The 26,225-nt window shown below is 46.2% G+C and overlaps 1 protein-coding gene across 2 annotated transcripts in view; it reads right to left on the bottom strand.

The window, feature by feature from the left end:
• TBKBP1 (TBK1 binding protein 1) overlaps positions 1 to 26,225 on the bottom strand; it is a 60,609-nt gene that overhangs the window by 25,506 nt on the left and 8,878 nt on the right. For both annotated transcript variants that reach the window (XR_014150695.1, XM_081837880.1), the window contains exons 2-7: positions 21,047 to 21,327; positions 19,341 to 19,463; positions 16,802 to 16,906; positions 14,234 to 14,375; positions 8,926 to 9,122; positions 6,080 to 6,141 (exon numbers count right to left, since the gene is read on the bottom strand). Coding sequence is in view for 1 of the 2 variants with exons in the window: in XM_081837880.1 (XP_081694006.1) it covers positions 6,080 to 6,141; positions 8,926 to 9,122; positions 14,234 to 14,375; positions 16,802 to 16,906; positions 19,341 to 19,463; positions 21,047 to 21,268 (851 nt within the window). In the remaining variant the exon portion in view is untranslated. The remainder of the gene's footprint in view (positions 1 to 6,079; positions 6,142 to 8,925; positions 9,123 to 14,233; positions 14,376 to 16,801; positions 16,907 to 19,340; positions 19,464 to 21,046; positions 21,328 to 26,225) is intronic.

Below are 26,225 nucleotides of genomic sequence, written 5' to 3'. Positions count from 1 at the left end.
ATATACAAATTTATCGGTATGCACTTGCTGCCTGCTGAATCCTCCCAGTTTTCCTTCACAAGCTAAACCAAGAATTTGGAAAGAACTGAGATTTCATTCAGGTGCCTTACAAAACAGCATTCGGGCTGTTACAAAACAGCATCTGTACCGCTGTACCTCAGGTTAGGTACTTAATTCGTTCTGGAGGTCTGTACTTAACCTGAAACTGTTCTTAACCTGAAGCACCACTTTAGCTAATGGGGCCTCCTGCTGCTGCTGCGCTGCCGGAGCACGATTTCTGTTCTCATCCTGAAGCAAAGTTCTTAACCTGAAGCACTATTTTTGGGTTAGTGGAGTCTGTAACCTGAAGCGTATGTAACCTGAAGCGTATGTAACCTGAGGTACCACTGTAATGGAAGAAATGACATCCTGCAAAACCAGAACAGCAGTTTGCAGTGAGGCAAAGTTTAAGACTTCTTATGCTGTTTCAGACTGCCTCAGGTTTAATTTGAAGGCCCCATCCCTTTCTGAAGAAGGTTGTGGTAGTTGTCTCAAAAGACTTCCCATCAGTTATATTAATGCTTTAGTCACTGGAGAAGTTCAACAAATAATTGGGGGTGGGGAGGGAGAAAAGAAATCAATGCAAGGGAGATGAGGTTATACCAGACATCAATGGTCTTATCAAGGCTGTTAAACATGCGTGCCATGTGCTGGAAGTCCCCCGTTCAAATCTTTTTTCAACAGCGCACTGGGTGACAAATTGTTCTCTCGGCTTCATTTTGCTCCTTGTTCCTGGCGCCCTCCCCCGCAAACAGAATAAACCTAATTAAGAACATAAGAATAGCTGCTGCAGGATCAGGCCAAAGGCCCATCTAGTCCAGCATCCTATTCCTACAGTGGCTAACCAGATACCTATGGGAAGCCCGCAAGCCAGGACCTCAGCACAACGGCACTCTCCTCACTTGTAACCCCTGGCGACTGGCATTCACAGGCATCCCGCCTCTGAATGTGAAGGCGGAGCGTGGCCATTGTGACGAGTAGCCACTGACACAGCCTTATTCCCCAGGAATTTGTCTAAGTCTCTTTTAAAGGTGATGGGCATCACTGCCTCTTGTGGGAGTGGATTCCATAGATACAAAGGCAGCTGTGCAAATTCTGCCTCGCCTGAGACGACTGTACCGAGCTAAGAGCGCAAGTGAAGCACTTTCAGCATTTGCCCAAAACAACCAGCTAATTATATGCACTCTTCTTACATTTATTAGATGTGGAACTTGACGCAGGCAAGGTAGGAGGGCCAGTATGAACAGAGGACCCCAGTGTCTTCCCAACAACACCCTTTTCCCTTGCACCCTCTTCTTCCTCCTTGCCCCTTGGGTCCTTTTTCACTACGTTCCTATGGCCTTCCCAGTGCCGGATTTACGTATAAGCTAAATAAGCTATCGCTAAGGGCCCCACTCTCTTGGGGGCCCCCCAAAAAAAATTAAGGGGGGGGGAAACCTGGATGTACATTTCTAAAATATAAGATAAAAAACATACAGCAACAGTGGCAAATGGCTTTAGATACCTATTAGGTCCATAAATTACCATATAGCATATATTCAACACAAAAAGCAGTGACAATTTGTTGTTGACAAAGGACAGCTGGACATATAAAGGGCCCCATTACCTTCAGTAGGTTGGGGCAGGGGTCAGCAAACTTTTTCAGCAGGGGGCCAGTCCACGGTCCCTCAGACCTTGTGGGGGGCCAGACTATATTGGGGGGGGGATGAACGAATTTCTATGCCCCACAAATAACCCAGAGATGCATTTTAAATAGAAGCACACATTCTACTCATGTAAAAACACTAGGCAGGCCCCACAAACAGTAGCGTAGCGTGGGGGGTGCAGGGGGTGCCGGCCGCACCGGGCGCAACATCTGGGGGGGCGCGCTCGCCGCCTCCGGAGTCGCCGAAGAGCCTCGGGCGCAGGTTGTAGCAGAGCCCCATGTCTGGGCGTGTGTCCAGGCTGAAGGCGTCCGGCAGGCAGCGGCTCTCAGCGCTGGTCGCAGAGGGCGCGCCAGCAGCCCCTCCTCACAGCCCCGCCACCGCTGCTGCTGCTGCAGCTGCAGCTGCTGGGCCATGTTGCATTTTCCTCGCCTCTCTACCCTCCTCCTCCTCTGGGCAAGCGGCGTCGTTTGGGCGGCAGCGCCAGCGGCAACTCGCCTCAGATCACCTGACACGGACCCGCTGCCGCCGTGGCTACCTTACCGTAAATACCCCAGCCCAGGCAGCAGCAAGAGGAAGCTGGCAGCGGCGGCAGGTTAGGGGTTAGGGGCGCAAATTACTTGTCTTGCCCCAGGTTAGGGGGCGCAAATTACTTGCCTTGCCCCGGGTTAGGGGGCGCAAATTACTTGCCTTGCCTCGGGTGCTGACAACCCACGCTACGCCACTGCCCACAAATAACCCAGAAATGCATTTTAAATAAAAAGGACACATTCTACTCATGTAAAAACATGCTGATTCCCAGACCGTCCGTGGGCCGGATTTAGAAGGTGATTGTGCTGGATCTGGCCCCTGGGCCTTAGTTTGCCTACCCAAAGAGTTAGGGCCTCATCAAACCTAAAACCTAAAGCCTTCCCATCATATCTCTCTCTCTCTCTCTCTCTCTCTCTCTCACACACACACACACACACACACGGCCCCCCTGAGTCCTTGCCCTCTCACATCATTATAATAAGGCCACCCTCATTACCACTCTGCAACAAACAAAGCTGCCACTCTAGCTTTCTTGCCACATCTCTTTATACTCTTTATTTTTTCTGGGGAGAGGGAAAGAGAAGCAGCACACTGAAAAAATGGACCCCCAACCTCCTCTCTCAAGGCACATCTTGTTAGCGATTTGTGGGGGGTGGGGGTGGGTTTGAGGTAAAAGCTACTGGGATATGCTATTGAGCTGCTATGTTGAGGGGGGACAGAGTCACGAATTTGAAACGGCAAGCTCAAAAACAGCATTACCAGCCCATTAATGCTCCTGTTAATATGAACCTTAGGAGGGAGATGAGCCGCAACCTGCTGCTGTGAGACCCAGTAAAGGGAAATGACCGGAAGAGGGGAGAATAAAAAATGATTCTTAGCCACTGGACAATAGTCTTGGCTGGATTTCAGCTGAGTCAGGAGGGTGACTAAGCAGTTCTTGTTTTACTGAGGAGGTGATCAGTGGAAGCAATACACTTACTGTTCATTCAGAACCATCGTCCCCTTTCTCCTTCTGTGCCTCCTTGCAGAGTTCAAACAGATCTATGGCTCAGAGGCCTCTTTTCTCACTCAGCACAAATAAAGAGCGGAGGTAGGTGTCACATCGACTCCCTTTGACACATTTTTAATTCACACTTCACACCCCCTTTCTGCAAGCCCTCTCCCCCTCCTCCTCCCTCAAACCTCAATTAATTAAAAAGAACATGCAAATCGAAATGCTACATTTTTTGGTTTTTTTCAAGAAAGCAAAAGCCAAAACCCTCACATCTCCCCAAACCTCCTCCACCACCAAACGTTTGCCATGAGAGCTGCTAAAATGTATACATAATTAAAAAAACACGGGCTCTTCTGCCCTCTATATGGGTTTCCATTTTGGTTGGTTCTCTGGCCACAAAAGGGAGCATCTAATGTCGGGGGGGGGGCATTATTTCCTACAATATTGCAACTTGTCCAGATTTCCAAAGGGTTTGCCCTGTGTTAGTCTGTGCACACAGTACCACGTGTTCTGTCTCCACCACAATCTCACCAGTGATGCCCAGTGCCCCATTCAACAGAGAGAGGGATAATAATAATAATAATAATTTATTTATACCCCGCCCATCTGGCTGGGTTTCCCCAGCCACTCTGGGGGGCTCCCAACAGAATATTAAAAACACGATAAAACATCAAACATTAAAAACTTCCCTACACAAGGTTGCCTTCAGATGTCTTCTAAAAGTCAGATGGTCGTTTATTCCCTTGACATCTGATGGGAGGGCTTTCCACAGAGTCAGTGCCACTACCAAGACCACCCTCTGCCTGGTTCCCTGTAACTTTGCTTCTCACAGTGAGGGAACCGCCAGAAGGTCCTCGGAGCCGGACCCTCAGAGAGAAGGCCCCCAATAGAGCAGGAATGGTTTCCCATCTTTTGCATCAAGCAAAGTAAGGCACATCACTATATAAAGAGAGCCTCCTCCTGTCAGACCATTAAATCCAGAGACTATGGCCTGGGGAGCCGTCATTTTACATCCTCATTCCCTCCCTTCCGTTCCCCCCCCCCCCAATAACGAGCCTTCATCTGTGACCACTGCCATACACAAATAACTTATTATGTATGAATTTATTCTCAGCCATCTTGGAGGCTTACTGTCAAGGCAGAAAGTTAGTGGGGGGCGGATTCTAAATGTATACACAGTAGGGGTTGCGCCACTGCTTGCCAACACCCTTCTTCTCCCTTTATACGTCGCCGAAACAACAACAACCCTCAGACCTTGCTATACCTCCCATGGGCCACTTGCCTGTCCACACCTCCATCCTTTGGATCTCTCCCCTCCCCTGGATGGCCCAGAGGGTTATCAAACTATAGTTCACAGTGCCGCCTGCCTGTGACCAAGTGAACTGCAGCATGATGACATCCTTATGATTTTATATACCATCTTGTTGGCATCCATCTGGCTTGAGAGACAATGGAGTGCACCTCTGGGGGTGAAGTCACACCACTGCATTAGCAGCACCAAAGTGACTGCCCCTGGGCACAAGTGCATATGGAAGTCCTGGGCTGCCCAGACAACAAGACTCCCTTCTTGGCCTCACTGATCTGCCCCAAAGGAAAGCAGAGCAATACTTTTGGCACCTGCCTGCTTGAAGGAGTTGCTGGAAGGAGGCATTCAAGGCGCCATCCAACCATCTTAGGGACTCCACTCTGGATTACTTAGCCTTTTTTGCTCCGAAAGATATCCCACAAGGCAGTGGAGGTTTAGGATCAGAGTTTTCCTTCTCCTAGATGGGCTACCTTCCCAGTTTGATGAGCCCCATCTGCCCCTCACTTACAGCAAGTGCAGAAACCACCTTCCAGACCATTGGACCCACTATTGATCTCATCTGCTCAATACGCCAGAGCCTGTCTTCGCATGACGGGAAGCCCCACCTCAACAAGGGCTTGAGACCCATTGGCTACCCTCACCTGGCTTAGCCAATCAAAGCCATTTCCTGGGCTGTGGCTGCTGTCACATGCTGACAGCGTCTAGGAGCCACAAGGGAGAGCTGAGTGCAGGGTGAGGACCAATATACAACATTTCTAATATACAATATTAGAAACATATATATTTAAGCACACAGCTGGCTCCTTATTGAAAAGCTCTTGTGGCGAGGTGCAAGTAGGGCGGTCACTTATCCATACTATCCCTGAAACAAAATATACCACCAAAAAGACAAGACAGTTTTGCGTAAAAATTGCATGTACTAATTTATATGCATAGAAGCGCATTTGGCAATCATTACAGTCATACCTTGGGTTGAATGAACTTTGGGTTGAGCGCGTTCAAGTTGCGCTCCGCGGCAACCTGGAAGTAACGGAGCGCGTTAATTCCTGGTTTTGCCGCTTGCGAATGCGCTCAAAATAACGTCACACGCATGCGCAGAAGCGGCGAAAAGCGACGTGCGCGTGCGCAGACGTGCATCACTAGTTACATTTGCTTCTAGATGCGAACGGGGCTCCGGAACAGATCCCGTTCGTATCCAGAGGTACCACTGTACTGCCATTTCAATTGAAATTCAATACATCTCTCCATAGAGGGAAGGACTATGACCAGCTTTGTGGCTGCTCAGTTTGCTTTCCAGGTGCTAACTGTTGATGAGCAAGTTTAAGGCAGGTTAGCCAGGTCAGGTATTGGCTCCCAAGGTCCCAAGGCCTCGCTGACCTGAATTTCCATTGGGAAAGCATCACAGAACAACTCACAAAGCAAAACAAATTCACCGCAAATGCACTATTATTGTGACCGGAGTGTGTTGCTGCAGCATACAGCTACAACAGTGTAGGCGTCTGGAGGGGGCCCAAGGAATTCAACCCACCAAACTTAAAACACCCATTGATATGAATTGACACTTACTGGTCATCTCCAACTTTCTTCACCCATGCCATGTCCCTCTCCGACTGACTCGTTGCAAGGTCCTAGGAAACATTAAGACAATCCCTGTTATATAATAGGGTGGGAGAGTAGAAAGAAGCAAGTGCAACCTCACACTTCCATACTAATAATCCAAACAGAGGAGCAACTGGAATATATTAGGCAAAGTGTATTTATTTGTTAAAAGTCATCTTAATCTGGCCTGTTCATCATAAGGCCCCCAAAAGCATCTCACAATAATAATGCAAAGACAAAACTGACTTAGATGGCAATTAAAAAATTGCACTATAGGAAGTGTATACTGTAAAAGCAAACGGAGCCAGAGTGTGGGTTTTCAGACTACACAAGCCAGGATACACTGGAAAGGTTTATTGACAGTTAAATCATGCAGTAGCCCAGGGTTTCACAAAGCTGTTTTTGGACTACAACTCCCAACATCCTTAGCTTGGTGGTCAGGGCTGATGGGAATTGTAGTCCGAAAATGGCTGGAGACTCCAGTTTAGGAAACCCTAGGTAATTTAACTGTCAGTAATCTTCAGATTTTTTAAATCTAAATTTGTCCTTGGCCAGGGTGAAGCTATGGGCTTTCTGAATCCATACTTAGTCCGACTCCCCTCATATTACATATAGTGTTGGGTTCATCTCCCTTTCTCAACCATCTGTCTTGTTCTTGTCACAGCACACCACAGAAAGGTAGCTTGTGGCTCTCCAGATGTAGTTGAATTCCAACTCCCATCAGCCCCAACCAGCACAGCTAAGGGTCAGGGATACTGTGAGCTGTAGTCCAGCAACACCTGCAGTATATCATCTCCCACACCATACATTCACTTGCAGGTATCTCAGAATAGACTTACTACGCATCAGTTCTTGAGAAAATAGCAAAGCCTACTAAATGGAAGCAGCTGTACTTTTACCAGGCCACTTGTCTCGAATGAGTACTGTGCAATCAATCCAGAAACCATATATTACTTTAGCCACAGCAATCATTTTTATTAAATTTAACAACATCCTGCTTTCATGTTGACACACATATCTGTGCGAGTGGCAATATAAAACTGTCACTGATCTGTATTTCTGGACTCTGTAAAATGAAAGTCTATCTCTATTCCTATATAGCTTGTTGTTGCTTTGTAGTCAGGGCAACTGTTTTCATTCTTGAAACCCAAACCCTGCATTCTCAGCAATATGTACAAAATATACACCATATACTATGTTGGTGTGAACTGATCTTTATCACAAGCTAGCTGCATATTAACTGAAAGGTGTAAAGGTAAGCTTCCGATGTCACAGGTCTCGCAGCCCATGACAAAACCACACCTGTGCTATGGACTTAAACCAAGTCATCTGGTCTCGATGTTCCCACAGCACCCTGGACTCTCTGGTCCTATGAGGGCTTGAAAATTTCCCACAGAGATTTCACCCCTCACAAAGCCACCATCTCTGAGATTTTCCAAGAGCCCCAAACATCCAAGATGTTTGGAAGCTGTGTACAGATCACACACTTAAAGAACATTTCTCCCTAAAGAACCCCAGGAACTGTAGTTGATCCCTCAGAGCGACTATTGCCAGCATCCTTCAGTTCCCAGGAGTCACTGAGGAGCGGAGGGAAATGTGCTTTAAACGTATGGTCTGTACACAAGCCTAGGCCTGCAGTATACATGCTCCCGAAGACTGTCTGTTTTTTAAAAGCTAGGTGCACAATCAAACTCACCTTCAGGAATTACAAGGTGTGACCAGAAAATTCAGTGAATGGTCACAAAAATCGGATAGCAAGAATTATTCGAACATACATGCCTTACAGGCCTTCAAAGTAGGCCCCCCTCTGATACAATGCACCGCTGACAACATTTGTAAAACTGCTGGAAACTTCTGGAGAAGTCCTCTTTTTGTACTGCTTTCAGTTCCCTCGTCACAGCAGCTTGGATGTGTGAAATGTTGGAAAATCTGTACGCTTTCGGTGCAGATTTCAGTTTTGGAAGAAGAAAGAAATCCGGTGGGGCCAGATCGGAAGAATATGGAGGGTGGGACAACTCAGTAACGATATTATGCGGAATATGTAATTCTTCCGCCACCATTCGGACAGACAAACGCTGATCCCACATCAATAACTCACGAACTCTGTCGACATTTGCCGCCATTCTGCTCGTCGACAGCCTGCCAGACTGAGGGTCATCTTCGACGGTTTGCCGCCCTTCACGGAAACGCTTAAACCACTTGCACACTGTCTTTCCAGTTACAGCTTCATCTCCGTACACAACTGTGAGCATTTCGTGGGTTTCCGATGCCGATTATATGTTCGAATATTTCTCGCTGTCCGATTTCCGGGACCATTCGCCAAACTTTATGGTCACACCTTGCATATATTTCAAAATACATTTTCGTTCCTCAGTTTGCCACAGTCTCCCATGTAAATAAGCAGCTCCGGAGCCGCGGAAACCATTCCAGAATTTGCACCCTTTATATCCCCACCGCATCGCGTTCTCCCAACCGGCTTTAAATTTAAATTAAATTTGCCTCATGAGACCAGGGTCCTGCAGGATCTGATTTCTTTCTGCAGGGCCTGTAAGATAGAGTTGTTCCACCTGGCCTTCAGCTTGGAGCCAATTTGATTCCCTCCCCCTTTCTTTTTTCTTTGTCCTTTCTTCTCCTGTGATGAGGCTGCATTTTAATATTTTAATGTTTCAATATTTTAATTGTTGTATTTTAATCTTGCTTTTAAGTTGTATTCATTCAACTTGTTTTTATTATTGCTTGTTAGCCGCCCTGAGCCCAGCCTTGGCTGGGGAGGGCGGGGTATAAATAAAAATTATTATTATTATTAAATTTACCTGAGCCCGCGTCTCTTGCAGCTGCTTCACCTCCGCCTGCAGCCTCTCGCACTCGGCCTTCAGCTGCTCTTCCCGGTGCTGCGAATTCTGGACTTCCTGCCTCGTCTCCTCCAGCTCCACTTCCAGCCTCTGCACCTCCAGCCCCTCCACCTGTTCGAGGCCCCTGGGGCTCTGCCAGTTCATCGAGCAATCCAGCACTAGGAAACACGAGAGGCAGGCAAGGGTTGGGTGTGTCCCATTAAACTTTAATTAGTTTAATGCAAAGTAAATGTCCGGTGCGCTTCCATCGTCTCAAGTCCCATTACAGCAGAGCATTTCGCGCAGCAGTTTAAGAAGGGCAGGAGAGGCAGTATTTTTTTTCCAAAGAGGAGTCTTGGAGCAAGCGGTTTTGGAACTCAAAGAAAGGTTTATTTTACAAAAAAAAAAAACACCCCGGCGACGAACCACACATATCAGCAAATACGCCCAAAGGGGAGAAGGGGAGAACAAACACACGGGAGACTATTTATACAAACTCATGTTCCTGGAAGCCTAATGACCTCCAGCTGCTCAGTGATTAGAGCGTTTCTGCTACCTTTTAACCCTTTGATAGCAACAGGGTGGGTGATGCGGGAGGAAATAAGTTAACGGGGAAAGTGTAGCAGAGGGGTGGGCAGGGTTCTTGGGCGAAGCTACTGCCATTTGGAAAGTTCTCAACACAAGTAATAAGTAAAAATCCTATTATAGTGTGTGTACCCTGCTACTCTCTCATACCTGCCTCTTCAGAAGCCCAGCTGAGTGGCCCCATCAAATGAACAGAAGTGGGCGACTGCTTTTTTTAGGAGTGGTACCCCAGTTAAGGAGCTGTGTTCCTGGAAGGCCCTCCTAGTGCCATCTTTGTGCTCTTGTTAGGGTCAAGGGGAGCCTTTTCTGTTCAGCTGGGGCTTTTAAAGAACTTAGATCACCTGTACCGCTCCACTATATGTGAAGGAGTGTCTCCAATCCTATTGTTCAGCCCGGACACTGAGGTCAAGCTCCAAGGGCCTTCTGGCGGTTCCCTCACTGCGAGAAGTGAAGTTACAGAGAACCAGGCAAAGGGCCTTCTTGGTAGTGGCACCCGCCCTGTGGAATGCTCTCCCATCAGATGTCAAGGAAATAAGCAACTATTTGACTTTTAGAAGACATCTGAAGGCAGCCCTGTTTTGATTTTTGTCGCTTTTTTATTCTTATTATTAATATTCTCTTGGGAGCCGCCCAGAGTGGCTGGGGAAACCCAGCTAGATGGGCAGGGTATAAATAATAAATTACTATTAGTAGTATTAGTATTATAATTATTAAATCTGCATTTTAATTTTAGGGGGTGCGGTGAGGTTTGTCTTTGTTATATTTATGTAGCTTTTGACTGGTTCATGTTTTATTTTGTATTTAATTTGGTCGTCTCCCCCGTTTTTTACTTTGTTTTAGGTCGCTCAGAGACATTATGGGGCAGCATACAAATGGCACAAATGAATAAACAAACCTTAATGAAAGCTGTAGCATCACTAATTAATCTTAGTAACAAGAAATACAGGTAAAATCATCGTGTTACCCAATATTGTTACAATGAGTAAAAATGAGCTCATTTCTAGTAATGGACGCCTGGCCTGTTCATTCTTTTAAACACATTGCTCCAAATGCGTATTCTGGGATTGGGGTGGTCTTGCACAGACTATTTTGTTTGTGTTTTTTAAAAGCTATGCCATGCTGAGAAAAATGAGTCTGGCTTTGACCGTCCCTTGGAAAAAACAAATTTGGTGTTTAAACTGTTCTGCAATGGCTATAAATCTTCCCCCCCCCCCTTAATGTCAAGAGGTCTAAGCTTAGGTGAGTGATATTTCCACATGGCTGCGAAGTGGCCAAACGTAGCTGCAACAAGCAGCCATTTCATTGACAATTCCTCACAGCTGGAGTCGCAGGAAGTCTTGAGCAACATATTTTTTTAAAAATTGACACGTGTTAAAATGTTCTGTGGCATCATATTCTTGAAAAACACCTCCCATTAAAAACAGGCACTTGGCCATGAAGCTCACTGGGTAATGCTGGTAGCTAGTCCCTGCTTCTCAGCCTAACCTACTTCACAGGGTTGTTGTGAGGATTAGCTGAGGAGGCGAAGAACCGTGCCCTTTTCCCCCCTTTCTCCTCCTGTGATGGAACTCCTATTTGGGGACTTCCCTGGCTTTTTTTCTGGCCCATGTAGGGCCAGTCTGGATAGTTAGCCTTGGTGAAGACTTGACGTTTTCATCCCCCCAAAAGTTTTTGATTTGAGTTTTCCATTGAAATGAAGCTGTATTTTAATGTTTTAATGTTGTATTTAAATCAATTTGTTTTTATATTGGGTGTTAGCCGCCCTGAGCCTGGTCTTGGCTGGGGAGGGTGGGGTATAAATAAAATTATTATTATTATTATTATTATTATTATTATTATTATTATTATTATTATTTGACCTTGAACTCCTTGGAGAAAAAGGTGGAATATAAATGCAATAAATAATACATCATAATAATAGATACATAATAATATTCCTGGGAATTGGGATGGCTTATATCAACTTAAATGTTGATGTCCTGATGGTTATTGCATCTGCTGGAAGGTGCGCCCTCCTCCTTCATTTCTTTCTCCTTCCTGCGTTGTTATTTCTTTGCTAAATTTGTTATTAATTTTTCTCTCTCACACACACACACAAAAATCACTACCTTGCAACCTTGGCCAACCGTGGGAAATTCATTTTAAAGCTCTACTTGGGGGGGGGGGTAAAGTTTATTCTGCAACCTTTTGAAAACGGACGCTATTTCATGTACGAAGAAAACAAGAATCACAGTGCCATCTACCGGGCAGAAACAAAGCCTGTGTCTCAAAACAAATAAATCCTGCATTTACACAAACACACACACTGAGAGAGAATTGACAAACTAGATTATGCCGGCCTGATTAATTAGGTTCTTGCCTCTGGGCACAAATGCATTGACTGTTTTTCCAGGCCCCTGGAAATGTACCACAGGACACTCTGGGACTAGCTAGTGCAGTCTGCAATTCATCCAGCCACTTATCTCTGATTAGAAATAGTTAATCAGTGGGAATCTAGTTTTATTGTGTGTGTTTATGCCTACAAACGGACAATCCTAGCACTCTGATCCAGGAAGGGAACTGTGTGCAAAACAATCACTGGCTCACACAATTCCCCACCCACATTCAGGATAGTCCACCTTTCTTGAATATTTATTAATATTGACACTTAGCATTTATAAAGCACATTTTTAGTGTTCAAAACACTTAACGTATATTGTTTTGAAAGCAAAATCCTGTGTATGACTACTCAAAAGCAAGTTCAGTGGGATTTACTTCCAGGTAGGCATGTACATGACTATTCTTTACAGTATGAATCCTTGTATTCTTACTAAGACTCTTAGCTAAGCCAAGGAATATAAATGAATCAATTAAACCTGCGTCAATTTGCATAGGAGTGAAAACAGTCACCATGAGACAAAAAAAGTGCACTTATGCCGTTTTTAGATGGTACGATGTGTAAGGGGCCAATGTACCGATCGTTTATTTGGACAATTTTATATCCTGCCCTACTTACAAAAGGAACCCAAGGCAGCTAACAAACCAAAAAATAAAAAGCTCACCACACTGACATAATAATAATTTACAATACCTGGGGGCAGCAATCATAAAATTAAAATGCCGTATTTTTCGCTCTATAGGACACACTGGACCATAGGAGGGGGAGAACAGGGGGAAAAAAAATTCTCCCCCTCTCTGCTCAGCGCCCCCTCAGCGAAGTGGCAGGAGAAACGGAGCCCCTTCCATTTCTCCTCCCGCTTCACTGAAGGGGCGCTGCGAAGAGAGGGAAAACTGTGTAGCGCCTCTCCAGCGAAGCGAAGCCTGGAGAGCAAGAGGGATCGGTGTACACTGACCCCTCTCGCTCTCCAGGCTTCAGGCGGCTATCCGCAAGCCTTCGGACAGCAGCGGGAACTCCTGCTGCGCTCCGAAGGCTTGCGGATAGCTGTCTGAAGCCCCCAGAGCGCAGTGGGAATTCCCTGCGCTCTGGGGGTGTTCAGGCGGCTTCAGCGAAAGCAACACGAAGCCTCCGGAGCGCGGGGGGAGCTCTCCCTCTGCGCTTCAGAGGCTTCGCGTTGCTATCGCTGAAGCCAAGGAGCCTGCATTCGCTCCATAGGACGCACACACATTTCCCCTTAATTTTTGAAGGGGGAAAAGTGCGTCTTATAGAGCGAAAAATACGGCACTTTAAAAATAACAACCGGGATTTTACTAACCTCCCAAAAACATCAAAGCAACAGGGCCTAGCAAACCTCAATTAACAAGAGCATTCTGGAGGTAGATTTGAGCCTCTGTAGTTAAGGGCACCCTGTGATCAATGGAAGTCAATGGAGACATACCAGGCCACATCAAGCCCTCACATCCAAGTCAGCTCCTCAGTGTGAGCAATGCATTGGATCTGGTCTGCCCTCCATCCAGACCTTGATCACTAGCTTGGCTTCGTCCATGTCAACTGCCTCTGGTTCTCTTGAACTAGACCCCTCAACTGCGGGTGACCTCCTTTTGTCTACGGCCTGATAGTCATAGATAAGCAAAATCATAGCAAGAACATTTCCATTCACACCGAGGGGAGAAAAGGAACCCCTCTTTTAAGATGATGCTTCCTATCTGAATGTTTGACAAATTGTTAACTAGCTGCCTGATTACTTGGGGGCACCTGTTTATTCGATTTAAACGTTCCTGAACTGATGAATCAAACCAACTAGTCAATTAAACCAGGGTTAGCCAACATCACAATGTCCTTGGGACTACAACTCCCATCATCCTTGACCACCGATTATGGTGGCTGATGACAACAGGAGTTGTACTTCTGGAGGACTCTCAGGCCTTAGTAACTCTGAGATAAGCTGCAGTTGAGTGGTTCAGTTCTGACAAACGAAATTTAAAAGCCTACCATGGAAATAAAACACCGTGACCTTAATTATGGCTCTTTATTACCCATTTTGTATATGAGCAGCTGCGGCTGAGGAACAAAATTCAGCCTAAAGCAAGCTGGTCAATTCATGGCTGAGGTGAAATCTGAATCCGAGACATCCCAAGTCCATGATCTTCATAAGTAGACACACCACATCGTCAGCCTTCCTTCAGAGTTAAATTTTCAACCCTCCCTCCCAATTCAGGCAATATAGGACACAAATGTCCTGTCAAATTTCAGAACGGGGAAGAGTACAGAGGTGACTACAAGGGATGGGGAATTGCCAGACTAGAATTATTATTTTAAAAAAATCACCGTGGCTCCCATGAAGCGACAGATACTGGACTTCTTGATTTTGCAGCTGAGAGTTGAGATTCTGGAACGAGCTGCCATCTCTCTGCCTCAACTGCTGCTCTAAGCTTCGGATACGATTCAGATGTGTCTCAACCAGAGCTCTCTGTAGAGGAACAAGGCCGGAATGGAGAAAGAGAAAAAGAAGAAGACAAAGACAACAAAAAAGAAGGTGTCTTTAACTTTGGTGCACAGAAGTCTTGACAATGAGCTGCCACTAAGCCAACTGATGAAAAAAATTAAGACAGCTCCCGATTTTAAGACCAATTTCCCATCCTCCTGGCTCTGAAATCTTCACACCCAATTCTGCTTTGATCGCCATCAGCTTCTCCTTCCTTTTGGCACCCTGAACCAACTAACTGGCTCTCCCACAGCTTAGCTGATTCAAATCAAAGGGGGGGGGGGAACCCTAATTCTTTTATCTTGCTATTCTACCTGCTTGCCTCCTCTGTCTCTTTCTTCTCCATTTATGCTGTTAAACAAGATTCACTTTTTGTTTTACCCTGACTCTAGTTCTCAAACCTCATTTTCCTATTCTTCTTTTTGCTCGCTTTTTAAAAGCAAGCTTCAATTTTCAATTTCCCCTCCCTATTCTGCCCTTTTGTCTTCTTAACCTTTACTACTGTAAGGTAACAGTAAAGGGACCCCTGACCATCAGGTCCAGTCGTGGCCGACTTTGGGGTTGCAGCGCTCATCTCGCTTTATTGGCTGAGGGAGCCGGCGTACAGCTTCTGGGTCATGTGGCCAGCATGACTAAGCCGCTTCTGGCGAACCAGAGCAGCGCACGGAAACGCCGTTTACCTTCCCGCTGGAGCAGTACCTATTTATCTACTTGCACTTTGACGTGCTTTCGAACTGCTAGGTTGGCAGGAGCAGGGATCGAGCAACGGGAGCTCACTCCGTTGCAGGGATTCGAACCGCCAACCTTCTGATCGGCAAGTCCTCGGCTCTGTGATTTAACCCACAGCACCACCCGCGTCCCATTACTACTGTAGAGAGCCTTTTAAACAAGACACCTTCCTGGGTATTAGCCAAGAATGGCAAACATTGATTGGACTTCCTTATCCAGAGGCAGTTTGCCTTGATCAATACACGATAGGACAAATAACCCAGGATGGCTACCTCACCTACTAGTGAGCTTCCAGAAGTTAGATGATCGTGACCCAGGAAGGGAAACTGTTATGTCCTTTGCTGGAGCACTTTCACAAATAACAAATTGTCATGAGGCTAAGGAAATTAGCTGTTTGTTTGTTTTTTGTAATTGGAAGCAACAATAACCAGAAGCTCAAGCACTGCATAAGGACTTACTTGCAGAAGTTGAAAATCTGTTTCAAAAACTTACTGTATTTTTCTGTCTATAAGACGCCCCCATGTATAAGACGCTCACTATTTTGGGGGCAACAACCAATCGCCAGTCCACCCTCGACACTATCCGTGTATAAGATGCCCCCTAATTTTTTACATCATTTTTTAGGGAAAAAACCTAGTCTTATAGACAGAAAAATAGGGTATATGCCTTCTTTCAGCACAAATCTACTGCATGGCCTGTAGCTCGGTGGCAGAGCATCTGAACTGCATGCAGAAGGTCGCAGGTTCAATCCCCAGCTTCTCCAAGTAGAGCTGAAAGAGACTCCTGATCTGGTACCCTGCAGCACCACTGCTAGTGTATGTAAAAGGTAAAGGACCCCTGGACGGTTAAGTCCAGTCAAAGGACTACAGGGTTGCAGCGCTCATTTCAATTTCAGGTTGAAGGGGCTGGCATTTGTCCACAGGCAGCTTTCCGGGTCATGTGGCCAGCATGACTAAACCGCTTCTTCTCACCACAGTGGTACCTATTTATCTACTTGCACTGGCATGCTTTTGAACTGCTAGGTTGGCAGGAGCTGGGACTGAGCAACAGGAGCTCACTTCATAACGGGGATTCGAACCACCAACCTTCAAATCGACAAGCCCAAGAGGCTTAGTGGTTTACTGGTAGGCAACTTATCTTCCTAAATTCCCTGATCATTCCTGTCAAAAGACCATGCCTCTCCTAGAACTTCCCAGCAAACTCTGGCTGACTGTAAGTGGAGCATAAGAGGCGAGTCCAAATGGATGATGAATGTGATCCAAAGTCAACATTTTTATTTTTTCAGTCTTCTACCACTCCATTCTGAAGAATCATGGCAGATTGTTTTATGGGGAGAGGGAAAACACAAATTTAAAACTTCTCATAAAATCAGACAAAGCAAAAGCCTTTCTTACTGCCCAAGAAACCTGCCACCTGATGCCAGAACAGCTGAAATGAGAAAAAGTTCCTTCTGATCAGAAACTGAACTCCCCGGGTTGGACATCTTGCAGATTCTCCAAATCTTCGTTTCAAAACAGAAGTGTGCAGCAGCAGCAGCAGCAACAGCAAAGCTGTGCTGCAAGCCAGCACAGCTACAAAACATGAGCCCCATCTCATTTTACAGACACGTCATGCAAACAGGTACATGCAACGGAGGCCTACAGCATGCCTCTCATCCGGCCAGAATGCTAAATGAAACCCACCATCTGCCCCAGCTCCGACTCAAGGTCAGTCTTCTCCACACACAGCTTCTCATAGGCTTGGATCATCTCACCCAGCTGTTCTTCCCTCTCCTTGCTTTTCTGCAGCTGGTGGGCGGGGGTGGAGGGGAAGAAAAAAGGCGGAAATCATGGCTCAGCAGCAGCAGCATGAAGCAACACATGATCCTGGAACTGCCTGATCCCTAAGGCTGGAGACAAGGCGACAGCACGCTCGTTGCCTTTTTAGATATTCATTACCATCTCCTGCCCCAGATTAAGCTCACAGGCAACCTGGCTCAGATCAGATCTGCACAGACCTGGCCTGCCAGCCCTGGGAATCAATCGTGAAACGAACTTTCTGAAAGCAAGGCTACAATGCACAGAGCTGACAGGCTGGCCCTTGTGTCGATCATAAAGCCACATGCTCACACAGCCTTTCTCAGATGAGATTTAGGTTTTTTTATATGGCTATGGATGGGAGGGGGTGAGTGCCAAACCAACAGCTGAGCTGATAACTGTGTAGGTAAGTTGAAAACAAAACAAAGCAGGCAGCCCACCTGAAGCACGAGTTGGAGGGGCAATAAGCCACACTGAATTTAGAGCCAGGTACATGTGTCATTTGAGAAGCGTACATCAAATATGAATGAGCGGTGTGCAGCTGCAAGCAATCCTTTTTCAGCCACATTGCTCCGCCCTTCGTGTAAGTGGCTTAACAAGCCAGGATCCAAAAATTAACCAATTCTGTGCGCCTACAAAACGGCGGGTAAGTTGTAGTTTGCAAGCCATTAACCATAGTTTGCAAATAATAGGAAACTATGGCTAACAGCTGAGTCCTGGTTTGCTTAGTCTCTCAGGGAAAGCGGGGGGGGGGGGGGGGGACTGCTGCAGAGAATCTCCATGTACGCAGCTCATGCATATCATGGCTTATTAAGCAGGGACCTGATCGTACAAACCAGGCCAGCCTCACCTAGTTTGAAGGTGTGCTTTGAGACATGTGAAACCCTATCTTCCTGCCTGTCCTTTGCTGCTACTGTTCTGTGCTATGGAATTTCTGGGAGTTGAAACAGTAAAGTGTGTTCTCCCCCCTTTGCCACGAAACTGCAGTGGATTTAAAGAGGTGCACTGGGCAAAGTCTGTCCACTCCCCCCCCCCTAAATAGGGAAATATGTAGTGTGAACGACTCACTTCAGCACTGGTTCACACACACACACAGTCCAGCAAACTCCTTCTCTGTGAAAAGCAGAAATAGCAGCACGTTTAGGAGCTGTGTGGCCAAGCTACCTGGGACCTGAAGGTTGCTTAGAACTGCCAATTTCAGTTCCGTATTTTCCCCAGTCTTAACTTCAGTTGTCCACACCGAAAGCAAAGATGAGCCCAATAAAACGGAGCCATGTGTTGGAACAGGCTTACTGAAAAAGAAGTGGTTTTTAGCAAGCATCCAAAACAGTACCGTGAAGGTAGGGACATCAGCAGGCAGGAAGTTCCACATGGCAGGTGCTGCCCCACTAAAATACTGATTCCTTTGGCGTTGGAAGACTTCCTGGGCTGCTGATGTGGGGAGGCAGCCAGTCCCTCCGCACACCAGTGCCAGGAGCTGGAGTCAAGCATAGCTCAGCAAGCAAAGGAAAATCTGGCGTCAGTGGAAACTCTTTATTCCGGAAACCAAAACAGCGCAGGCCTAGTGATCCCAGAAGCTCTTCCCAGTAGGTCTTGCTCCAAGAAGGCAGTTGTGAGGACTGAAAGGTCCCTGCCTTCTAAGGCTCGTCCTCTCCGGGGTCTTTCCCAAGTAGCACAACCTCTGCTATGCTCTTTTCACTTCTCTGCGTGTTTTGAGAGAGGGGAGCTGGTCACAGCAGGAGGGGGGTGGCAAGCTGGCAAACACCAAAAATGAAAAAGAAAAAACCCTGCCCAAAATTTTGGATCCTTGCATTGGAATAGAGTAACTTCTTTGGAGAGACAGCCATTCCTGAAATCCTCCCATATGTGAGAACTTCAGGTGTTATCATCTGGAGAAGATTTTCTCAAACAGAATGCTATCCGGAAGCCTGTCATCAGCTGCTTAGAGCATTATCAACAACAACAACAATAATAATAATGGTTTTTTGTAAGCCTTGCTGAGACGTACGTTTTCCAAGTGTAATGATATTTGCCAGCTGCTTAGTGCATTCTTTAATATGATTCTTGTGCTATTATGGACCTTTGTAAACCCTGTTGAAACGTACACTTGAAATAAAAAGTTGCCTCTTCTTATAAATAAATCATTGTCACGGCTGTATGCCTTTCAGTATTTTCTGCGGCTCTTAATATAGTACTGTGCCCTTGCCTGTGATTTCGTTGGGGTACCAAGCTGGCAAAAGGAATTTAATAACTAAATTTGCAGGCACATGTTCTTGAGCAACGTGCCACGATCCATGAGGCAATTGTCCCGTACGCTTTACCTATTACAGACAATAACACAAAAAGCCATGAGGCAAGATGGGCAAGTCAAGTGCTTTCACTCTTTAAAAGCTACTTTCCAAGCATGTCGGGAAGCCCTGCTCACCTCGCGCTGGAATTGATTCAGCTGCTGCTGCAGGTTGGCTTTCTCGCTTTTCAAAAGTGAGGCCTCCTTGGAGTCGTAGGCTGGGAAGATGCGCTCCTCTCCGAACTCACTAATCAGTGGGAACTGCGGCCCAGGAGCACAAGGAAAAAAAACACCAAGCATTTACTCTCTTAAAAAAAGAAAATGCACATTGCAGAAATATTGGGGGAAGCAGGCAAAGTGGGGAACAATAATAAAGCAGTATGAAGCATTTAATGTACAGTCATACTTTGGAAGTCGAACAGAATCTGTTCTGGAAGTCCATTCTACTTCCAAAACACTAGAAAACCAAAGCACAGCTTCTGATTGGCTGCAGGAAGCTCCTGCAGCCAATCGGAAGCCATGGAACGTTCGGCTTCAGATGTTCGGCTTCCAAAAGAACGTTCAAAAACTTCTGGATTTTGATTGTTCGGGAGTAAAAATGTTTGAGAACGAGGCTGTTTGAAAACCAAGGCACGACTGTACAGGTTTTATATAACATGGGTTAGTGTTAAAGACAAAGTGACATGTAGTGGCACAACATTTCATGGGCCACAGCCCAAACCTCAGGCGCAATAGCAAATTTTAAAATAAAAAACCAGCAACTAATTCAATATATATCTATATATAAACGCACACAATATTATCTCATTCTCACACTCAGCTTCATAGCTGAGTGGGGATTTGAACCCTGGTCTCCCAGGTTCAAGCCTGACATACTAACCCCTACACCACACTGGTTCTCATTGCAGGAGCTGTTAATTTTATTTATTTATTCTATTCCCTATCCCACCTTTCCTCCAGTGAACTCGAAGCAGCATGCATGGCCTTCAGCCCCTCCAATGTTAAATTTGTTTTAATATTTTTATGCCACCTTTCTGCAATTACCTCCCCCTCAGCAATGTACAACAGACATAAACAATAAAAACAGCAACAGCATTAAATCAACAGTAAAAAATAAGAAACAACAGCACTACTAAAATAAATGAATCAAGATACCAAATTAAAAGGAACAACACCTTTTAAAAAAGCATCTTCACAACTACCCTGTGAGATAAGATTTGGCTGAGGGTATGACTGATGCAAGGTCAACTCAGGAATTTTCATGACCAAGGGGGGGGGGGAATTTGAACCCAGATCCCTCTGGCTGTAATCCAACACTCTAATCACTGTGCCACACTGGAGCATTGAACAGAAGACTGATAAAAACAAGTAGGTGATGTACAATAATTATCAAAACCAGCCATAAAGGTGTTGCGCATTTTTTTTAGCAGTGGGAAACCTTTGCATGCCTACTCAGAAGTAAGACTTCAGTGGGACTTGCTCCCAGGTACACGTTTACTGGATTGCAGTCTCGAAGTCCCTGATCATCAATTTCAAAGAAAATGCCCATCAAACATATTTAAACATGAAGTTGAGCAAAGACCAGGACTTCCTTTGGCAGGATATTCTGGAGTTTGGGGGCTACTATCCAAAAGGCCCTGCTCCCCCTTAGTTCTCCCATTTTGAGCATCAAGAGCAGCACTGGAAAATGATAAAGGACTGGGAGCAGAGAAGGCTAATGTAATCTTATTTATTTACTTAAAATATCAGCCACTTGCGCTACCTACCGGGTTTGACCCGTCGAACCATTAACAGATCACCAGGAAAGCAAACAGGAGCAAAGGCATCTACAAACCGCCACTCACCTTAATCTCATACATCTTCAGTTTCCGCTTGAGGCTAGCGTTCTCCCGCTCCAGCCCTGTCAGGCGGTTCTTGATGTCATCGTAGGCCGTGATGAGAGCAAAGTGGGAGGCAGAACACATCTCGCTGGAGAGGTCAGTATTGGGGCTGTCCAGCCAGTCATCCTCCTGGACCAAAGCATCTTGGGTAAGGATGCTGATGTCATCTTCAAACATGGAGTCCATGGCACAATCAGGGACAGACGGGCGTTTAGCAGGAAACGCCAGTGCCTGGCAAACTCCAGCTATGGGAGATGGCAAGAAACAGGAGTGAGACACAGCACAGCATGGCTCCTTCTTCTAAGCTTTTTCCTCCCCTTTGTCTGGGAATTTTTATTTTTTCAAAAATAGTTTGGAAGCCTGTGTCTTATTTTCATTTATGCACATTGCACAGCATCTGCCAGTGGCATTGAGCGCTGGCTTTAATTGTTGTGAAGTGCTCTGGGGGGACAGTTTTCACCTGGAATACAGGAGGGTAAAGACAAATAATAATAATATAATATATAATATATAATATATAATATATAATATATAATATATAATATATAATATATAATATATAATATATAATATATAATATATAATATATAATATATAATATATAATATATAATATAATATAATATTATAGATTTTGATCAGTTGTCTGCCATGCATTTGTACATCTCTCAAGATATCGCAACCAAATTTCGCATGTTGGTTCCTCAGAACAAGGAGCAGGCTTTTGGATACAATTGGAAGCCATTTTGAATCAAGATGGCAGACTGAACCTTTCAAAAATGCAATGATTTCAACCACAGATTTCAAAACAGCACTGATTTGGCGGAAGGGGGCTTAGATTTCCCAAGCAACACCAGGTGCATGGCTGCTAGTAAATTAAATAAAACAAAACAAGGAAGAAACAGAGCTAAGCATCCTTGGGTTTTAAGAATGGCTTTTGCTTTCCTGGGTGGAGGTAGGTGTGTGTGTGTGTGTGTGTGTGTGTGTGTGTGTGTGTGTGTGTAGCTCTGGATTTTTCATGGCTGGAATGTAGCCTACTCCACAAAGGTAAGTCACACCCATGGCTCCACCCCTTTTTGCCTCTGGCCCCACCTACCTTAGGGATGTGGCTCCCAGAAGCTTGCCTCTGTGAAACTGTGGCCCTCAGGTTGAAAAGGATTCCCCACCCTTCCTTTAGCAGCACCCCAACACCTGATACCCAAGGCAGCCATTTTGCCCCATTTCATGATGCAGCTGCCTCTGTACACTTCCTAATAGAAAGACACACACATATTCCTTCACCGTCTGTTTTGAATGCCTCCCTGCTAAAGTGAAGAGGGAAATCTGTGACATAACCACTGAGTGAGACTTCTCAGCTATCAGACACTGAGGGAGAAGGTGGATCAATCAACCCAACACACAGATGGCGAGCTCATACAACACAGAACTTAACAGTCATAGCCACAAACTGGGAAAACAAAACACCACGCAGACAGGATTTTTTTTAAAAAAAGAGGAAAAAGCTCTCAACAGCAAAGAAAGGGAAATCTGTATCAGATTTGGAAAAAGCAGCAAACGCAGGAAAAAGGTGGGAGTCCAAACTGTGTTGCAGCAACTTGGACGGCGTAACAGCGCATTTAAGGTGGATGGTGTGGGTGCATTTGTTAGAAGAATGAGGCTGCAGGCGCCATTCAGGAAAAAACAGAAAAGGCTGGGGCATTTTTGCAACGAACGAATGAATGAATCTTCCGCCACATTTACAAGAACACCCCCTCGTCTGATGAGAAGCAAAATCTGGAGTAGTTACCAGCTACCGGCTCTGTACTTACTATCAGTGCAGATAAGGAAGATAGAAAACTGCTGATACCAAATCAGGTCACCTAACCAAGCTACTGTTTATTTACAATGACTGACAGTTGGCTCTCAAGCAGGGGTCTTTCACTACCAAGAGATACTGGGGGCTTAACCTGGGACGACTTGTACCACTAAAGGCCAAAACAGAAGCATCTTTCTGTGCAGCTCTACATTCATAGAATCATAGAACTGTCGATTTGGAAGGGACCACGAGGCTCATCTAGTACTAGTCCAACCCCCCCTGAAATGCAGGAATCTTTTTGCCCGAAGTGGGGCTTGAACCCAGGACCCTGAGATTAACAGTCTCATGCTCAACCAACTGAGCTATCCCACTACATGCATTTTGTGAAAGAGTACTTTTTAAAAAAAATCTTATTAAATTTTCTCCACGATGCAATACAGTGGTACCTCAGGTTACATACGCTTCAGGTTACAGACTCCGCTAACCCAGAAATATTATCTCGGGTTAAGAACTTTGCTTCAGGATGAGAACAGAAATCGTGCTCCGGTGGCGCTGCGGCAGCAGGAGGCCCCATTAGCTAAAGTGGTGTTTCAGGTTAAGAACAGTTTCAGGTTAAGAACGGACCTCCGGAACGAATTAAGTACTTAGCCCGAGGTACCACTGTACAAGACAAGCTAACCCACACGAAGAATAATAGAAAGGAAAAAAGAAGCCAAGAGAATACAAGCGTATTCTTGTAAAAGAATACAAGATTCTATTTCACAAGGGTACCTTAACTTTTGTCCCATACAGAAAAAGATGTACCCTCCAAGCACTCACCTGGGATCATCTCAGCCTCTCACCGTGGGAGATCTTCCCTTCCCTGTATCTCACACAGGGTCCTTCAAACTGTTCATCATCACCATCATTTATTACTTATTCCCTGCCCATCTGGCCAGGCCTCCCCAGCCACTATGGGTGGCTCCCAACAGGATATTAAAAACCACAATAAAACAGCAAACATTAAAAACTTCCCTAAACAGGGTTGCCTTCAGATGTCTTCTAAAAGTCAGATAGTTGTTTATTTCCTTGACATCTGGTGGGAGGGCGTTCCTTACCCAAACACAGTAAGAAATAATATTAAGAGAAATCATAATAGAATACTGAGAGACGCGGGTGGCGCTGTGGGTTAAACCACAGAGCCTAGGACTTGCCGATCAGAAGGTCAGCAGTTCGAATCCCCGTGACAGGGTGAGCTCCCGTTGCTCGGTCCCAGCTCCTGCCAACCTAGCAGTTCGAAAGCACCTCAAAGTGCAAGTAGATAAATAGGTACCACTCCTGCAGGAAGGTAAACGGCGTTTCCGTGCGCTGCTCTGGTTCGCCAGAAGCGGCTTAGTCATGCTGGCCACATGACCCGGAAGCTTAATAAAGCGAGATGAGGGCCGCAACCCCAGAGGCGGCCACGACTAGACCTAATGGTCAGGGGTCCCTTTACCTTTACTTACTGAGAGAGAAAGGTAATGATAACAAAGGAGAAAGTGAAAGACATGAAAGTGAAATTGTACTTCTTCACACTGCTAAGCAAAATTCACACCCACAAGAGGCAGTTCTGGCCATGACCTTGGAAGGCTTTAAAAAAGAGAAATGGAGAAATTCTTGGAAGATAGTGGCTGGGACAGGTGAGAAGAGTGCTTGTTGCAGGCTTCCCATCTTGGTTGGCTACAGGGAGGAAAGGACACTCGCCATTGTCTACACTGCCTGGCAATGGCTCTCTCCAGGTTCAGGCAGGAGTCTTTGCCGTTTCTACCTGGAGGTACCAGGGACTGAACCCGGAGCCTTTCTCATGTGCTTGACTCTGGAGCTACAGCCAGTCCAAAAATAAATAAATAAATAAAATAGCTGAAAGAGACTCTCCCTTTCCAGAGACATTTTGACAAGGAAGCTTTTGCTGCGTAGAAGCTTTGGGAGTGAAACTGACCATGTATTGTGTCAAAACAACTGAAAGTGGGAGCAGCTCAGGACTCCAGCATGGGGGAGGGGGCCGGGTCAGATCTGGCTAAATAGGGAGTTTAACGCAGATTTCTTGGGCAGGGCTCAGTCCACAAATGTTGGGTGTAGCAAGTGCCTCTGAGGACGTGCAGGGTTCTCATCCCTTGCCAGCCAATAAATGAAACCTACTCCTTTCTGGGGACACGGGTGGCGCTGTGGGTAAAAGCCTCAGCGCCTAGGGCTTGCCGATCGAAATGTCGGCGGTTCGAATCTCCGTGGCGGGGTGCGCTCCCATTGCTCGGTCCCAGCGCCTGCCAACCTAGCAGTTCGAAAGCACCCCCGGCTGCAAGTAGATGAATAGGGACCGCTTACTGGTGGGAAGGTAAACGGCGTATCCATGTGCTGCGCTGGCTCGCCATATGCAGCTTTGTCACGCTGGCCACGTGACCCGGAAGTGTCTCCGGACAGTGAGATGGGTGCACAACCCTAGAGTCGGACACGACTGGCCCGTATGGGCAGGGGTACCTTTACCTTTACCTTTACTCCTTTCTGAGCCAGAAGCCAGGCAGATGGGTGTGCCCTCTTGGTCTCCGACTGCTGAAGCAGTGGAGCAAGCTGAGCACCCAGCTGGGTGGGTTGGCAGAAAGAGCTGTGGGAGCAATAAGGGGCAGCGTCAAAGGCCTCAAATGCAGCAGAGGGTCCAGGCCTAGCGGCTCCAGAATCACATGGCGGAGGAGCCACGTATCCTGTCATCCTGAGAGCCAGTGTGGTGTAGTGGTTAAGAGCGGTAGACTCGTAATCTGGTGAACCAGGTTTGCATCTCCGCTCCTCCACATGCAGCTGCCGGGAGACCTTGGGCCAGTCACACTTCTCTGAAGTCTCTCAGCCCCACTCACCTCACAGAGTGTTTGTTGCGGGGGAGGAAGGGAAAGGAGAATGTTAGCCGCTTTGAGACTCCTTAAGGTAGTGATAAAGCGGGATATCAAATCCAAACTCTTCTTCTTCTTCTTCTGTCATGGCAACTGTGAACACTGGGCTGCCAACTTCCCATTTATTACTGAGCGGCCACGCTCACTTCTTGAACGGAATCCGTTCCGGAAGACCGTTTGACTTCCAAAACGTTCAGAAACCAAAGCACGGCTTCTGATTGGCTGCAGGAAACTCCTGCAGCCAATTGGAAGCTGCAGAAGCCCCGTTGGATGTTCGGCTTCCCAAAAATAGTTCGCAAACAGGAACAGTCACTTCCGGGTTTGCGGCATTCGGGAGCCAAAACGTCCGAGTACCAAGGCATTCAACAACCAAGGTATGACTGTACTTTAGAAGTTTAGCTTCTCCTGCTAAATTCCTCCATGTCAGGCTGGCAGTGGAGGCAGAAGAGCAG

Source organism: Podarcis erhardii, assembly GCF_964252035.2.
Source record: "Podarcis erhardii genome assembly, chromosome: 13".
Taxonomy (NCBI): domain Eukaryota; kingdom Metazoa; phylum Chordata; class Lepidosauria; order Squamata; family Lacertidae; genus Podarcis; species Podarcis erhardii.
Note: the sequence above shows the minus strand (reverse complement) of the source record. Positions and strands in the feature narration are given on the sequence as shown.